The sequence below is a fragment of the Phycomyces blakesleeanus genome (genome assembly GCF_001638985.1).
Source record: "Phycomyces blakesleeanus NRRL 1555(-) unplaced genomic scaffold PHYBLscaffold_7, whole genome shotgun sequence".
Lineage (NCBI taxonomy): Eukaryota > Fungi > Mucoromycota > Mucoromycetes > Mucorales > Phycomycetaceae > Phycomyces > Phycomyces blakesleeanus.
In genome coordinates this window covers 1,187,006-1,204,311 of record NW_017265140.1, presented here as the reverse complement: position 1 = coordinate 1,204,311, position 17,306 = coordinate 1,187,006, and the positions used below count along the sequence as shown (strand labels likewise).

General features: G+C 33.6%; 5 protein-coding genes across 5 annotated transcripts; 2 read left to right on the top strand and 3 right to left on the bottom strand.

The window, feature by feature from the left end:
• Positions 1 to 17: 17 nt before the first annotated feature.
• On the top strand, positions 18 to 609 carry PHYBLDRAFT_64458 (hypothetical protein; the record flags this gene model as incomplete). The annotated part of the gene is made up of 2 exons (XM_018441301.1): positions 18 to 119; positions 280 to 609. The coding sequence occupies 2 exons, from the start codon at positions 18 to 20 to the stop codon at positions 607 to 609; spliced, it is 432 nt and encodes a 143-aa protein (XP_018293585.1).
• A 6,011-nt stretch (positions 610 to 6,620) lies between these two features.
• Positions 6,621 to 7,406, bottom strand: PHYBLDRAFT_64457 (hypothetical protein; the record flags this gene model as incomplete). Its single annotated transcript, XM_018441300.1, has 2 exons — positions 6,621 to 6,947; positions 6,999 to 7,406. 2 exons carry the CDS (start codon positions 7,404 to 7,406, stop codon positions 6,621 to 6,623), a joined length of 735 nt encoding a protein of 244 aa, XP_018293584.1.
• A 15-nt stretch (positions 7,407 to 7,421) lies between these two features.
• PHYBLDRAFT_143796 (hypothetical protein) lies at positions 7,422 to 8,597 on the bottom strand (the record flags this gene model as incomplete). Its single annotated transcript, XM_018431071.1, has 3 exons — positions 7,422 to 7,604; positions 7,713 to 7,817; positions 7,983 to 8,597. The coding sequence occupies 3 exons, from the start codon at positions 8,595 to 8,597 to the stop codon at positions 7,422 to 7,424; spliced, it is 903 nt and encodes a 300-aa protein (XP_018293583.1).
• Positions 8,598 to 10,895: 2,298 nt separating this feature from the next.
• PHYBLDRAFT_166779 (hypothetical protein) lies at positions 10,896 to 12,348 on the top strand (the record flags this gene model as incomplete). Its single annotated transcript, XM_018435480.1, has 5 exons — positions 10,896 to 11,078; positions 11,145 to 11,223; positions 11,286 to 11,345; positions 11,378 to 11,467; positions 11,534 to 12,348. 5 exons carry the CDS (start codon positions 10,896 to 10,898, stop codon positions 12,346 to 12,348), a joined length of 1,227 nt encoding a protein of 408 aa, XP_018293582.1.
• A 2,213-nt stretch (positions 12,349 to 14,561) lies between these two features.
• On the bottom strand, positions 14,562 to 14,898 carry PHYBLDRAFT_143794 (hypothetical protein; the record flags this gene model as incomplete). Its single annotated transcript, XM_018431070.1, has 2 exons — positions 14,562 to 14,776; positions 14,832 to 14,898. 2 exons carry the CDS (start codon positions 14,896 to 14,898, stop codon positions 14,562 to 14,564), a joined length of 282 nt encoding a protein of 93 aa, XP_018293581.1.
• Positions 14,899 to 17,306: the final 2,408 nt, after the last annotated feature.

Sequence of the window (17,306 nt, the reverse complement as noted above, 5' to 3'; positions counted from 1 at the left end):
TGATTTTCTTTACAATTATGAACAATACAGACAATACAGTAATACAGTTGCTTCAAGGAATACAAGCTGCACTTATTTCCCTAAAGAGTGGTCAAGAAGCATTGCTAGGCCATCAAGAAGTATTAGAAAAAAAAACAAGATGCGATGCAACTTCAAATGACAAGTTTTTACAATGAATTTAAAGATCGGGAATTTCCAGATAGAACTATTGTAACCTCTACCAGTATAAGCAAATACTATAACAACTAAAGTCCTTTCAATTAATGTCAAACATAATAGACTCTTACTGAAATCATTCCAAGACCCATATCAAAAATCAACGATATAACTTTAAAACATATATACAAGATGATAACATACGATCTTAGAATAGAATTGACCGAGGAAACCAAGAAAATTGTTAACACATGTACCAAAATCATATGTAATCAACTGGCAGCTCTTTCATCTGTTCAGGATCTTGGAACAAACCCTGGCTGGTCATTGCTTCCTCAAGAGGATAAAAACAGGCTGTGTATTAATTATTCTATCATACTCAGAGACAATAGAATTGTTTTTACCAGATGCCACAGAAACTGGGCATCAATTGCAAGGGTTAGCCAGCTCTGAAGAGAGCGTAAGAAGCGAGAATACTCTGGTAAGTTCATATCTGGTAGGTACAATAAATTGTGTAATTAATGTGAGAATATATAATAATCTGAAGGAATTTTAGCCAGTACGATTCATGAATAAAATATTATTTCTATTATAACAACCAATAAAAACATTTTTAAATAATGATCTTCTATGAAATAAAACTTTTTTGCCCAATTAAAACTGTGAATGAATCAGAATATATATATGAGAACCAATTGAGAGAATGCTTTTGTTTAAATGACCAATACTATCAATGTGCATACTGCAATAAAGTTTATATTATCCAATTAAAAGTAGCGGTATAACAAAAGTATTTTATGAGTGACAATACAAAGATTCTTTTTTTCCATCTATACCAATAAGAAAGCTCTTTTTTATTTTCTTTCTACCAATAGAACGAGAAGAATAATACATAAATTTAAATATCGGGATATGAATAAAACCTAATATCCATCAGTCAACGGAGATCTAATTATATTTCCAAAAATAGGGATGTTCTTTTTGCTGGTTTTACCAAAACTGCCACCCAAAAGACCACCTAAGATACCACTTAAAAGACCATCAAAAAGACCACTTTTTTTCCCATAGTGAAGAAGCATTTTTTTATATTTACTTCCATATATTTCTTATTCTGTTATATATGTCTTCTTAATTGAGCTTTCTAACACTAGTGTTGTGAATGAGTATTGATTACTGCTGAATCTGAGAGTAAGACTGAAGGATAAAATAATATCCTCAGCTATTCCAGTCAAACAGATCTCCCTTTATGATATTATCTAATACACAGATCATTGTACACATAATTGATTATTTATTATTATCACCATGACATGGGATATACAAATACATATACATTATATATATGGCATCATTATATTTCATCTACATATTTCTTTTATTATACAAATACTTAATTGAGAGACTACAACTACAACTATCTAATATTATGAAACATTACCCAAGTATCTGGGTCGGAATACTAAAATATTACCAATAGCATAAATGCTCTTCTTTACCAAAACTCTTGGACTGATCTGACTGGAGAAGTATCATATCAATTGGTCTTTCCAGATCTTTCCAGAAGAACAATACTCCTGGAAGATGACTCATTGTGATAAAGATTACTTAAGCACACACTGAATTACAAATTAGAAAAACATATAAATATCAGTAGATAGTTCCGTGTAGAAAGACAATCGAATTTTATCATTCTTTACTTTTCTTTTGAAATAAACAACCTACACAAGTTCTCATGAATTCTTTTGTCTATATTATATTTTGCTTTATTTTCTCCCCACAACAACTAGTATCTTACTCTTCAATCTGTTTAAGAACAGAAATTCTAATATTTTTATAATTGCTTCCTCCTCTCAACTGATTCTCAATTATTTGAATAGTCTCAGAAGTCAAAGACAAAGTTCTAATATCTAAACTCTCCCCAAAAACATGATTTATGTGATTTTTTTATACAAAAGTCAACAATATTAGGGTTATTAAAATACTGCTTGATATAAAAAATGCCAGCACAGTTGCAATGTTTTGAGTTCTTTTGAGCTAAATGAATACTTAGATCTGAGATATATTCTCCTGCACAATGATACAATCTTGTTTTATTAACAACTAATCCTCTTGTCTTATGATCTCTCTTTTTTATTCACTTTGTGGAACAAAGCGTTTAAGTATGACTGAGACAATCAAACCGTTTATTGCCTTTAACTGATTTTACAGTATCTAATAGAAGCCTTTTTACTCCTTTGATGAGCAAATTAACCAAGACATTATGTATATTGAACATAGTGTGCATGTTGATATTTTTGTAAAATAAAGAGGGGAGAGGGAGAAAAAAAATAATTAAAAAAAAACTTTTTTATTAAAAGACTCTTCAAAATATCTTTCTGTAAAAGCCAGAAATATTTGTTTAATTCAATCTTGTGAAGAGAAAAAATAGCAGATACCCCACAGAATTAAAATCTGTTAAAGGAACAGATGAGTAAATTCCTTATAGTACATCTTTTTATAGTATATACTTTTTATATATAGAGCTAGAAAACTAAAAGACATTTTGTGATCTTAATATTTTTGAATTCTGTTTGCTCTAATACGTTTTTAATGTTATTTAAAAACTCTTTGTGGTGTGATATCTACTGCTTTTCTGCAAAAGTATTTTTTAAACGAGATAAAACCCCAGTATTTAAACAGTGTAACCAAAATAATACTTTTATTTTTATTCAATGATTTATATTTCTGAGTTTCTAAATCACACAAGATGGTTAATGTATACACTCTTTTTGGAAATTATTGGTGCAAAAATAAAAATCAATTTGGTACACAAACAAAAAGAAATTTGGTGCACAAATAAAAAATTATTAGGTGCAAAAATAGAATGCACCAAATGCACCAAAAAAGATGAATTAAGCAGAGAAATGATAAAAAATTACACCAAATTTTATCTTTGTTTTTGCACTAAATAATTTTTTATTTTTGCATCAATAATTTCCGAAAAGAGAGTATAAAGCTAGAAAACTATAAGACTTTATGGGATTGTTATATTTTTAACTTATAATTGCTTTAAACTTTTCTTTATACTATTTAAAAGTATTCTATAATGAAATATCTTTTATTTTTCTGCAATTTGTTTTTCTTAAATTAGATAAAGTCTTAATATTTAAACATAGCAACAAATATAAGATTTCATTTTTTTTCAGCCAATGATATTTATTCCAGAGTTTTTATACAGATGTATAATATATTGTGTTCCATAAGCAACTCTAAGTTACCATTTATGGAACTGGAGATTTAATCCAAAAATGTTCTCTTTTCAAAAATTATCTATTATAAAAAAGGTGCTCTCTGCTGCAAAACCAAATACCAGACCTAAGAGATCTAAAAAACTTAGTATCACAAATATTACAAGCCTTTACTTAAGTGTGAGACATAACCCTTTTAAGACTTATGTATATTATTAAAAAATATGACAGCTGCTGGTACCATCATCTGTAGAGATGCGGTTATCTAAAACCTTAAGACCAAAGGCTTTGGTTCTTATATCCCTGTTTCTAAGTCAAACTTAATCTATAAACAGAAGAAGAATTGGTTGCGTTAGGTCAAAAATAAAGTCAGCTTTGAGATTAGCAACTGAAATAAGATAATGTGATCAGATAAGTCAAGAATTTTAATAAAGACTAATAATTCGGACTCAGCTATGATTTGTAAGCAAGGAGAAAAAAACTAGAAACAACATACACTAATAACAGAGAAGTATGAAAAGAGTTTTGTGCTAGTGGGGCATTGTTTCTGAGCTGATAGACTTGGATCGTTATTATTTCTTAAGGGCCAGTAGACAAAGATGCATATGACAATTGCTTGTCTAACAACTTCAATATCTCATATATGAAATTGAATTATAAACAAAACACTATGTTTACATTTCAAGAAGACAATGCTAGTAGTCATACTGAGTCTTATATGATATAGTAGAAAAAATGTTAAGAAATTAAACATTTTGACTACTGGCCATCTCAAAGTCCAGATTTGAATCTTGTTAAGCATGTCCGACATGCTCTAAAAGCTAGTGGCCAAGAGAGAAAGACCTCTATAAACAATGTTGAAGAGATCAAGGCTTGCATTCTTCAGAAGTAGAAGAGACTTGGTTCAGAACTTTGTTATACTCTTGTAGCAAGTATATCAGATAAAGTTCAGGCAGTTATAAAAGCTCATAGTGACTACATCACATATTAGACCTTATTTTATTTTTTTATTTCTATAATATATATATTTATATCTGTAATAAAACAAATTTTCACTTTATTCAGTCAAGTTCTTTAGAAGACATAATATAAAGAAGTTGATTTGTAGTTTATTTGGGACTAGAAATCAAGGAATCTGACTGTGATTTATTTGGCACAAGTGTAGCAAAAATCAAGTAAGAGATAAAACAACATATATCTTGAGTATTAAAGTATCTAAACTTTCTAAAATATTGGATTAACTGGCAAAAAAGTATATTAAAACCTTTGTACAAGCACCAACTTCTAGGATTTACACTCAATATCAAGACTATAGACATCAAAGTTCCAAAAATGAAAATGACCAACTTGAATACCCAAGTCAAACAGATATTCATATAAGTGAGATTGTGCAGATATATTATTAGCTTGATAAAAAAATGACGTCTATGATTCCAGTAATAGAGAAGTCATTGTTGCATATGTAATATATACAGATAGATCTATCAAAACCACCCTAAGTAAAACCAACAAAATAGGAGACAAATTTTTCTTTATCTTTGAAAGCACAAAAGAAGTTGAATTAGTATGTCAAAAATGGAGAAGCTACAAATAGGCTATCTGTAAGGAATCAAGCTTATTGATTATTGAGTTGGATTAATTCTAAACTTTGATTTATTATCAATTAAAGTATACTTTAGAGAGACATTCAGATCACTAGGGTTTAAGTTTTTCTGCCTATTTATATCTTTGTATTACACTCACAATAATTATTTACTATTGTCATCTAACTAAAATTTATATAAATATCTATTGTGCTTGATTCTCTAAAGATCACATGAACAACATATTAAATAAAAGAATCCTTTCTTCTCTGTCTTGTTCTTGCTATCTGTTACTACCTTCCTGGCCATGTTCCTGATACTACCAATCAGAAAACCGATATAACTACCACCAATATTCAAAATATACATTAATATATCCAGCTTGGGCTGGGGAGTCTCATCTCACATGATTCAAACAGTCAGATATTAGACAAAAAGCAAAAAAGAAGATTCAGTCAATATCAGAAAGTTGAAGACAGTATTGATTGCATTATAACTACACAGAAGAAAATCCAAAAACTCCAGCATAATAGAGAGATTGTTAACAGAGTCAATTAAGCTTATACTTCGACTTAGACTTATCAGAGTATATATTTTCTTATACCGACTACAACTTCCATTTTTAATAAGTCTAAGTTCTCTACTTCGACTTAATTTAGTTGAATAGTAAGAATCTTATCCTACAAATTCATGAAGACATATACAATAATTAATTTTCAATACTCCTTGCATAAAATCAATTATAAGACTCTTAGCTACAATATACTAAAATATCAGAGTGAAATATCAATTAATTCTCTCTAAAAGTCATTATGTTTGTCATGTAATAAAATAATAACATAATATTCCAAGTCTTGGGTATAAAACTCATAATAAATCAATTTTGTGTATTTCATACATCAACTTTTTTTTACAAATCACAATCTTTATTACTGTCATACATTTATAAATATCTAACCAACTATGATACTAAATAAATCAAACAAAACTACAAGAAGAAACAGAAAGAACTTGGTCATTCACTAGTACATACCATCCTCTCCAAGTATAAAAGATCAAGAAGGTGAGAAATTTGACCCTACAGTCAGCTTATTGGGTTCTCTAGGTAGCTTAACATACTACAAAAAAACTAGTACTACTTCAAGAGGAGCATACTTAGTTAAAAAGGTTATAGTGTAATTTTTAAAGGTAAAATAAAGTTCAAAAAGACATAAAATCAATGTTTAATCTACTTTATATATCATTAATGATATTTAAATATGGTATGTTCAGGCATAAACATCGAAGTTTTTGAAATTATTTCAATTTTCTCTCGACAAAACTCCGACACCAAATTGGTTTAAAGTCCGCGTGTGATATTAAAAAATTGTATTTGGTATATAAGGGTTAATGCTTAGTAGATCAGACAAGTAAAGTTAATATATATATTTTAAAAAAAAGAAAAAAAGTAAAAAATGAAATACAAATTATAGTAAAGAGAAAAAGTACAAATACAAATATTAAAAAGAAGAGTAAGAGTCTATTCCTTTCCTTCATCATGGCAATGAGAAGTATATTTTCTTGAGGTAAAGTTCTTGACAACATCATGAGTTTCTTTCACATTCATATCTTAGTTGTATGCCTCAATGTAATGCCACAAGTGGTTGTAGTATCTTCAGATGTTTTGAAGCTTTCCAGCATGATCAAGAAAAGAATAGATATTTTTATCCAGAGACTTATGTGTATAATCACACTGAAGCCAAGCTTCACATTTGGCAGCGCCCCAGTACCTCTCGATCCAATTGCATTCACAATGGAACTTAGGGTATAACTTGAAGATGTGGTCAGATACTTTGACAGCCTCATGAAGTGCAGTTTTCTGTGATATAAAATCTGGCTGAGAAGCCAGAAAATGATGTGCACAGCACTTGCTATCTTCAGAAGCGTCTTTTTTGCAGTCAAATCTCCATTTCTTGGTAGGATTGTATGGGTTCTTCCCCAACTACATAACACACTCCTCTAGGATTGTATGGATATCCTTCACGTATTTCACCTTCTTCGTCACCCACTGCCCGCTCTTCTTTGTAAACCACTTGTCCTTCTTGTAGTACATTGTCTGTACTTGTTCTTCACCATCCCAGACAAAAGTAGTGTCCCTCAGTGTACAAAGATCATCTTCTTCAACCTCTTTGTCACCTAAGGTTATTTTATTTGCTATTAAAGCATTTTGACTGTACGCCTTGTGGTTTGTACTTTGATTGAATACAAAGACGGCCTTACATCCAGGGTGAATTACTTCAAATAGAGGAATTGCATTACTCTCCAATTGCTTCAACATATGAGCACTAGTCCAGTACCCATCTCTATTGGCTCCAGGATGGAATACCTCCCAACTAGAACACGCAGCATTAGACATTGTACCATGGCATGCACATTTGAATTCAATAATCATAAGTGACATGCCAGGACCCTTCTTTCAAATTGGATTTTCACCTTCCACTAGCCACATAGCTTCTTTTTCATCATTTGAATAGAAAGTTGACTCATCATGGGTGATAAGGACATGTTCTACTTTATCAGTTGATAGCTGTGGCATAGTTACTTCATCATTCTCACCAAAGCTCGCCATCTTTGTCTTATATCCCATCATTTGATTCGCCTATTTATTTCAGTATTCAATAACGTCAGCTCTCTCGTGACCATCATAATAAATATCTTTAGAATTTTTTCTGAAGATATATCCCCATTTGTGAAGATATTTCCAAACTGTACTCGTTGAGACACTTCCTGGAATTCCAAGTTTTTTTGGTATAACAACCTCATCAATGTGTTTCTTAACCAGAATAGTACTGAGACTTTCTGGCTTCTGTTGCTAAATTCATTTGCAAATAGATGCCTTAAAGTCCTCATTGGAAAACAAAGAGAAACGAATAGCATGTTTTCCTTGCTGATATAATGCAATTGATCAGAAATTGATATATTCTTTTGCATATTTTCTTATCATTGCTGGTCAATAAGTATTGGTATGTAATCATACTTCCATAGCTGCTTTCTCGGATGCTTCCATTGTCTTACTTTCTGAGAGTCTATGTCTTAAGTAACTTTTGACAGATTTGAGTTTGCAAAGCTCATAATGGTCTACTGGCAGAGATGAACTACTTATATAAGTAAATGGGACAATTTCTTCTTTTATATTGTTAAAGGCAAGCTTGAGAAGAGAAATTGTATTCGCAGATATTTTCCTAGAAGTAACTTTGACTGGCTCTAATTCTTCATTGACAGACTCTTTTCGACTTAAAATTGCAAAGCCCTTTACTATTAGAAGATAACTTCCTTTAAAATCAAAAGATTCCTTCATAGTCTTTCTTTTTCTCCACTCAGTTGTTAATGAATTCTTCTGATATGTATCACGAAGGGACTTATCAGCTCCCTCATGCCATTTGAGAAAGTGGCTAGAATAGATGGCAGAAGTAACATCATCTGTAATTCCCTGAAGTTCTCTGTCATCCACAGTAATATCTTCTTCAACAACAATCTCAAATAAGTCAACCAGGTCGTCATTGCTGGTTTCTATATTTTTAGAGAAACAGTTTCCAGATTCTGATCGAGATTTGCTTTTTGCTAATCTTGATTTCTTGCTGGCAGAAGGCATTTTAACAAAATTGTTTTGTAGATTAAAAGGTTTAAGTATTAGCAATCTTAGGGGACGGGGGGTTTTTGGCTATGGGGATGGGGGGTAATGGCACCGCACAATTTAAGGTGACTGCAAGTCCGAGGCCCGGCTATAAAGTGTCTTGAAGAACCCCCTGTCCCCATTCTTTATAAGCACACCCTTGTCCCCATCATTTATAAGCACACCTTGCTCCATCGTTATAAGCACACCCCTGTCCCCATCTTTAGATCATTCCAATTTCCCAGGAAAAATAAAAACACCCCCTTTCTTAAAGTCATTAACATTTAGTTGTAAGAATAAAAAATAATATTTCCAAATAACAAGATATGATGCCTTTTTTACGTTATGTACATTGCATACATTGCATATATTGTGTACATTGCATACATGAATCAATAAAAATACTTATATAACTACAGTGCTCTTTTATTAAATATGAACACCAACTTCAATACCCCTATTGAGAAGATGTACTCGCTTAAAACAACTCTCTCATTCCCTGAGAATGGTTATCCTGACAAGCAGAGTGTTCTTCAAGCCGTAAACGATTACGCCCTTTCTAATAACTTCACCGTTAAGATTAAGGACGGAAAATTCCCTATTCTTCACATTGCTTGTTCAAAGGCTGGTGTTTATCGTGACAAGTGCAATATAAGTGATGAGAAAAGAAAGAAGACGCCCAACTCTTCTCTTACTGGATGCCCCTCTCTCTTAAGATTTTCTTATAAGAAGAAGAGTGAAAGATATCTTCCTTTGCCCGCCTATGGGGAAAACGAACATTGCCACAACCACCCTGTCACCCCTGAGAATTTGGCTTCTTCTCACCAAGGAAGAATGTCTCTTTTGACTGCTGAAGATGCCACTATTGCAAAGACAATGTTGGAGAATCACATCAAGTCCCGTGATGTTCAGAAGGTAACAAGTGACAAGGTGACAGGAATGAGAAAGCTGAGGATCAGCGATATCAACAATCTCAAGTACAGTGCTACTCGTGGTGATGAGGAGTCTGCCCATGGTGCTACTGAGCTCATCAGAACAATGGAAGCAAAGGGATTTTCCGTTCTCTACGAGTTTAATGAGAGAAATAGACTCACTCATATATTTTTTACGAACAATATAATGATCAAGAGAGCTCGACGTTTCTCCAATGTCTTTATTGTGGATGCTACATACAAGACAAACTGCGCGAAGATGCCATTGGTTTGCGTAGAGAGTGTCAGTAACCTAGGTGGAGAAAGGTTGAAGAGCTTTCCTGTGGCCTTTGCATGGGTAGCTGATGAGACAGAGAAGAGCTATGTTTGGTTTGTGAAGTCTCTGAAAGCAATTGTTTTGGAGGGGGTTGATAAAGCCCCTATATTTGTTACAGACAAATGTAAAGTATTGATGAATGCGCTTGATTCTGAGTTCCCCTTAGCCAAGAAGCTTCTGTGTGGTTGGCATATGATCAACAACATTGCCAAAATGGCAAAAAAAACAATGAAGCCAGGAAAAGAAAAAGAGTTGTGCACACATTTAGTCAATAAAATGATCTTCAGAGATAAATGCGATGTCTTTGATGAAAATCTTGAGCTTTTCAAACCGCTGTCATCTCGGAAAGATTTCCAAAGTAAAGAGCAGCTAGAAGACAATGATGATGATTCTACGAAGGTTGTAGAAAAAAGAACTCTAGAAAAGTACTTTGAAGATGAGTGGATGCCGTGCAAAGAAAAGTGGGCTGGCTATCTCACTAGTCAATTAAAACATTTTGGCTGTGTGACAACACAATGTGTCGAGAGTGGCCATAATGCTCTGAAAAGAAAAATCTCGGCTCTTCAGTCATTGAACTCTTCATTTGAGCAAATTTGCTCCTATCTTCTCCAGTTTGAGGGCGACTATCAGGACCTTGAGTTGAATGAGGCAACTATCACAGATGCCAGAATATACCATGAACCTCGCCTCTATGGATTGATTCACCACGTCTCCAGAATTGGTTTGATCACCATCCGTGCTGAGCTTCTAGAAGAGGTTGTACCTGGTGAGCTTTGCAATTGCAGAGTAAAAGTGGTGTTTGGTCTTCCTTGTCACCATGATCTGCCAAGAGATCGTATGTTGCTATTATCAGACATTCCTGAAAGATGGATTCTGTCTTCTTCTTTGGGTGAACGTTTGAAGCAACTGGAATGTGATGTTTCTCTACAGAAAATCGACGTTGAAAAGCCTGCCCCATGGGTGAAATGTATAACAAAGCTTGAACAATTGTTTCGTCAGTGTGAAGGGAATCAACAAGTCCAGAATCTTATGGCAATGGTTGATGAACTTGTTGACAATGCTGGTGAAATAATTGACCATCCAAATGTTGTATTTCCTTTGGCAAGTGAGGTCAAAGCTCCTGGAAGACCTAAGCACGTCAAAAGGAAAAATGCTCTCCCAAAGGACTTTGTCCGTCACAAGCACAGACATCTCCTTGTGCAAAAGAACAAAGTAAGCATGCAACATACACAAACATGATTTCACAATCTAATACATATTTATTCTTTATTTCTTTAGAATGATATCAGAAGTATTTTGAAAGAAGGACTTAAAGAAGTGATGAAGGAGTTCTTAGAGGAAGAGCCTCTCAAAAAAAGTAATTTATAATTGTTTTTTTTGTGAAATTACAATGTAATATCTAATGCTTACTATTTCTAGTCATAAAAGAAATAAAAAAAGAAACCCAATTCGCTGAAAAACAAGAGCCTCTCGAAGAAGGTAATTTTTGATAACTTATAAATGAATCACAGAATATTTTGTATGGTTTGCTCACACATTGCATGTTTTCTCTATAGCTAAAACAACCAATTTCGCTAAAAAGCAAGAGCCTCTCGAAGAAGGTAACCGATAAGATATTTTACTAAAATTAAATGCTAAATGTTACATTGTTTTTTGTTTCTTCTTAGCTGAAAAATATTCCTCTGGAATTAAAAGACCCAAACATCTCCAAGACGACTACTGGTACGATTTGCCTAGTCCAAAAAAACAAAACAAAAATGTGCATGACTTTGCTCTGCCTGCTCAAATCGATCAAGCCGCCATTTCGTTGACATTTAACCCCAAGTCCGATGGTTGGTGTGGTCTCCGTGTATTTGCACACCTGAAAGAGGGTGGAGAGGATCAGTTTCCTTTGGTGAAGAAGAAGATGTTGGCCACGATGGCAACCCACGGTAAACTTTACGAGCACAACTTTGGCATGGATGTTGCCGAAGTGACAGAGGTCATTGCCTTTGGCTCCGAGATTGACCCTGCTCTTGGGGAAAATATCCCATCTTGCCCTTCCTCTATGTGGTTCTCTGCACCAGACTGTGCTCAGATAATAGCTGACACCTATAACGAGCCTGTTTGTGTGTACTTGGACGATCGGAGCGTCTTGCCTGTAACTTTCCTTCCCCTCCACGATCGGAAGCCTCTCAAAAGAAAGTCATTGCCAATGGTCTTGCACCATATACATGGGTGCCACTGGACAACAATTAAAGTGAAGCCTCATGTACATCGGTCCTGGCCTGAGGTAAATGCGCTGTATTTTGATGCTATCCGTAGAGGGAGTATCATTGACTGCTTTTCCACAAGTTGGAATCATTGGGGTCAGTTCCCAAAGAACAAGTCTTATCTTTTACCCTCCACTACTACAACTACTACAATTACTACTACTGCCACTAACTCTCCTACAAATTCTCCCGTAAATTCTTCCAATATTATTGACCTCACACATATATAACTTATCTATCTTTCTATCTTTTAATATACTTTACTCCTATTTTTTTCTTTAATTTTTTAACAAAAACAATTGCACCCAGTCTGTCTTTAATTTTAATGTTACATATAAAACCCAGATACGAATATTATTGGCATCCAACTAATTGGAAGACTATATAATTGGCTTTTATTTTTTGGAGTACAAAGTCTGTGCATTTATAAGCAATCTGATTAAGATATTCATTCAATCACAGACGTGAATTTTACCATAAAAGATATAAAACAGAAACGACGCATAGCTTTTGATAGATTACTGTCTTAATTCGAATTCTAAAGCTTGGATATTTTGCCGTATTGCTGAAAAAATACGTACATCTCTATATCCAAAATTTGAAGTTAATTTATTATGTTTTGGTCGAATAAACAAGCAAAATATACACTTTTTTTCACGTTTTTAACCATTCAAGATAGATTGTTTTTGCTAATAAATATCTTTTCTACATAATAATATGGTCTAAAACTTTTACTGAAACGTTTTTTTACTATTTTCTATTGATATAAAGCACTTGCAAGTAATTTTTACTAATATTTTCAAATTGTTGTTTTTTTGTTCAATCTTTCACAAATGAAATGTACAGAACTTTTGTAATTCACTCATTAAACGTGATTCAAAAAATATTACAAAACAAACAAATACTCACTTTATGCAGAAAAAATCAACGAAACCAACCATCTTACTCTCATATTTCTATCTATTTTTTTGAACGAGTTATGAATTTTTTAAAAATAAATAAAAATGAAAATGAAAAGTTACAGACAAATGTTCTTCCACTTTTGCATGATTTTTCTTAGTGAATAAAGACAAGTGATTATACTGGATGGGGACAGGGGGGTGACTGGTTTTTGGGGGACAGGGTGTTACACACAGAAACGATGGATGTCTGCCGGACAAGTTAAAAGTAGTCACGCCTCTAATTATCTGCCGGACTACTCACTATAAGCTTGTGTAACACTCTGTCCCCATCATCCAAAAACCCCCTGTCCCCTAAGATTTACGTTTAAGTATTTAGAAATGTTTTGATTGATGAACCAAAAGTAAATATAAGGTACATATTAAACATGGCAGTCTATGTTACACAAATACCTTTCTATAGAAACGGTACTATTAATCCCCGACATGGGCAGGGGAAAATAATTTTTCAATATTCAAAAAAAGAACTAGAACTCTGCTATTTTCTACAGATACCTCTTGACTTTGAAGGTCCATGACTTTTTATTCAAGCCTTTTTTCCAGAATCGCTTAAACATGTTTGATAGAGAAGAGTCTCCTCTATTAAACATATTTAAGCAATTTTGGATAGCTTGTCTGTAGCAAAAGTCATGGAACTTTGAAAAACACCCATAAACTTAGATGTTTATCTCTGAACGCACCATACGCATAAGGCAGCTCTAATAAAAGTAGCCTCTTTATTGTAGATATAATTCATAAATACACTCAAAAAGAGCACGGAAAAGCTCAATAACAACAAAGAACATTTATACTTCTTTATAAATCGTCTGACATTAATCTGACAAATTAATGCATATTTTCACTATAAATTTCTAATAATATCCAAATAATTTATGAAAAAAGTGAACAAATAATTGCCACAATCATAGCCTAGTCCTAAGTCAATGAAATAATTCCAGCGGCAAAAATAAACGACTGCTAATTTTGGCAGGAAGAAGTTCGACTCTATTAACAAGCTATCTAATGATATATCCGGACAGCAGAACAGCACTAAAATATACCCATAAATAAGAAGAAACCATATCAGCAATACTACAACAACTGACTCAAAAGATATACCATATATCCAAAAGTCATAACCTCATTGTATAGTATCATTGCATAGCTGGAGTAAACAATATAACATCTAATCGTCTCAGTTGACAAGCAACACCTATTTATGAGTGAATTATACCACAGACATAGTTCTGCCAGATTCAACAACAATTGAGATGTAAAATGATAATAGGTGCGTTTGCAGCACAGTGCAATATAAAGCTACCAAGGTTTTGTAACTTATTTCCGGATCCAGCAGCAAAAGCTCAAGATGTATTTTATCAAAACTGGTCACAGGTAGAACTATACTTGCACTTATTGTAGAAGTTGATCACCAAAGTACTGCAACGAATCCGGAAACAGAAGGTGAAGGAAGCGGTTTTAGTAGCCCCAAATTGGCCTATCTAATTTTAGTGACCAACACTTCTACAGATGAGCATTTCTCTACTGATGCACATTCCAATAAACCGGACATAATCTCTAAGTGCATAGACATTATTCACAAAAAGCAAGAGATAAACTGACTGGACGAAGAGATTATTGATTTCCTGTCTAAGTCCATCAGAAGTAGCATGGAAAGAATATATGATAGTAAATGGAAGAGATGGATCAAATGATGAGCACACTAAATGTCAGAAGTAATATCAGAAGAATATCAACCAATCCAAGTAGTACAATACCTTCTATCAATAAAGCATCAGTCATCCCAAACAATAAACGTAGCAAGGTCATCTCTGTGATCTGCATGTCGCATAACTCATCCTACTGAAATTATACTAGCAGATTATCTTCTGATTCAAAATGTCTTTAAAGCAAAGAAAAAAACAACATTTAAATTATCCAATATCAGTACCAAAACATGGGATGTGCAACCAGTGTTACAGTTATTGGAATCTTGGGGATCAAGTGAGATTCTTGCTTTAGGAAAACTACAAGAAAAGATTGTTATGCTTTTGTGTCTAGTAACAATGTGGCGACCTAGATCGGATATAGGCCGACTACAGTCTTAAGATGTTAAGCTACAGTACAATGAGAGTCTGGAACTAGTAGGAGTTATGTTGTTTGCATAGAAGCCATAAGAGGCTCATGCCAAGTCCTCAAAGTTAGAAACTATTCGCACTTCAGAAGTCTGCCTAGTTTTGATCTTGAATTGGTTTGTGAAAAGAACAGCTATGGCTAGGAAGAAGTTGGATATAGACCACACTCTTTTCTTGGGATCATTGGCTCGGATAAACCGACAACAGTAGCCAACTGGGTGACCAAGATCTTGAAAGAAGCAGAGATTGATACCAAAAAATAGACAGCACACTCCACAAGATCAGCTGCAAGTACTCACGCAATACTGTAAGGAATACAAGCAAAAGAAGTCAAATGGCATGCCAATTTGAGTTTGGCGGCTAATGCATTTGACCAAAACTACTTTAAGCCAAATGAATAACATTCCAGAGGAGCGCAGATTACCGAAGCCATATTTGTGTCTAGTACTGAGAATAGTACCACATATGTAGTCGTAACAGAGTCAACACCAATTGTGTTAAGCAAGACATACAATGGGGATAGTTGACGAAGTGAAGACAAAAGATGTGGTAGCTACCTGCCGCTGGTACTCAAGACTATTACCATTTGGACTATTATTTATTATTTTCCGTATACGTATTAGACATTTTACCTCCCCAATTACCGCATCAATAGCAGCAAATATGACTAGTTTAGCATGGAAGGATATGAGGAACAAGGGGAATGATAGCCTTATTAATTTATATATTTTCAAAAAAGAAATAAAAGTGCAGCTTGGAGAGCCTGTACCACATCTTTCGTCTTCACTTCGTCAACTGTCCTATTTAATGGCACTATACCTGAAAGGTTTGCCCGCGTTATTCAGATTGGACGTATTAGAAGACAATCAGAAGAAGGTTTTTAGAAGGGTGGTCGTTTGAGACAAAGGCTGACAAGAATTCAAAGAAGATGAAAATATTTTCTCCTGGTTACCGCCTACGATTCACCCAAGGTACTGCTGGTAAGCTATTAGATTTGAATAATTTTATTGGCTTTAATTCTTGTACTGGGTTGAAGAAGTTAGAAAAAGATGTTTTTGTATTGACTGCAAAAACACGGTGGCGTAAAAAAGTGTAATGCATATAAGAGAGAGAGAGAAATTGGTGCATAATTAATAAAATTCAACCATATAACACACTTTAAACCCTAGAAAACTAGCAACGATTCACTAAAATCGCCCCTTTTTTTTATATATAGTGTAGACTATAGTGAATATGAAATGTAGACTTGGAAAGTGTGTTTATCTGAATTTGAGAATGTGATATATAAAAAAAGGTGGAGAGTTGATTAGTTGATGAAATGATTAATAAGGTGAAAAAGAGTGAGGAGGTTAATTCTTAAAATGAGTATTAAATCCTTTTTTTTATGATCTTCTTTTTGATCTTCTTTTTGATCTTCTTCTTGACCTTGACCTTGACCTTGACCTTGACCTTGACCTTGACCTTGATCTTCTTGTTTAGTCAAGTGTGTGTGTATAAATGACCCCCTGTCAACACGAGAAAAAGAAAATGGGATTTTTACTCTTTCCTCGTGAATTATGAGTATTACGGTTACTGTGGCTATAAGGTGTGTAATGTACAACAAGCACACACACAATATATATGTAGACTTTGAAAGCGAATTTATTTTTTATTAGGGCCCTAATTCACTGGCTTGATCCTATTCTTCTTCAGTGCTTGATTTTCCTATACATTATAGCTGCTTAATATATGTATTTATTTATATAGATATGGTTTGATAGATTTCAATCTTTCCTTTTAAAACAATGATAAACACACACATAAATTATATGCACAACGCAGCCAAAAGAAGAAGAATAGCAATAAGTCAGGGTGGTAGTGTCAAGGAGAAGACAAGTTTATATATATATAAGAGAGAGAGAGAGAGAGAGAAAAATAAAGATCGCCTTTGGTGGGGTAGAACATAAAAAGAATAAAGCAAGAAAAGAAAGATAAAAATGAAAATGAAATCTTTATCTTTGTTGAATCCATCCAGCTCTATTATAATCATTATTATCATTACTTTGTCGATCCACTTGCCCTACAACTTCTTTACACCCCTTTTTATTCTTTGTTCATCACTTTGACCTTGTACTTTGA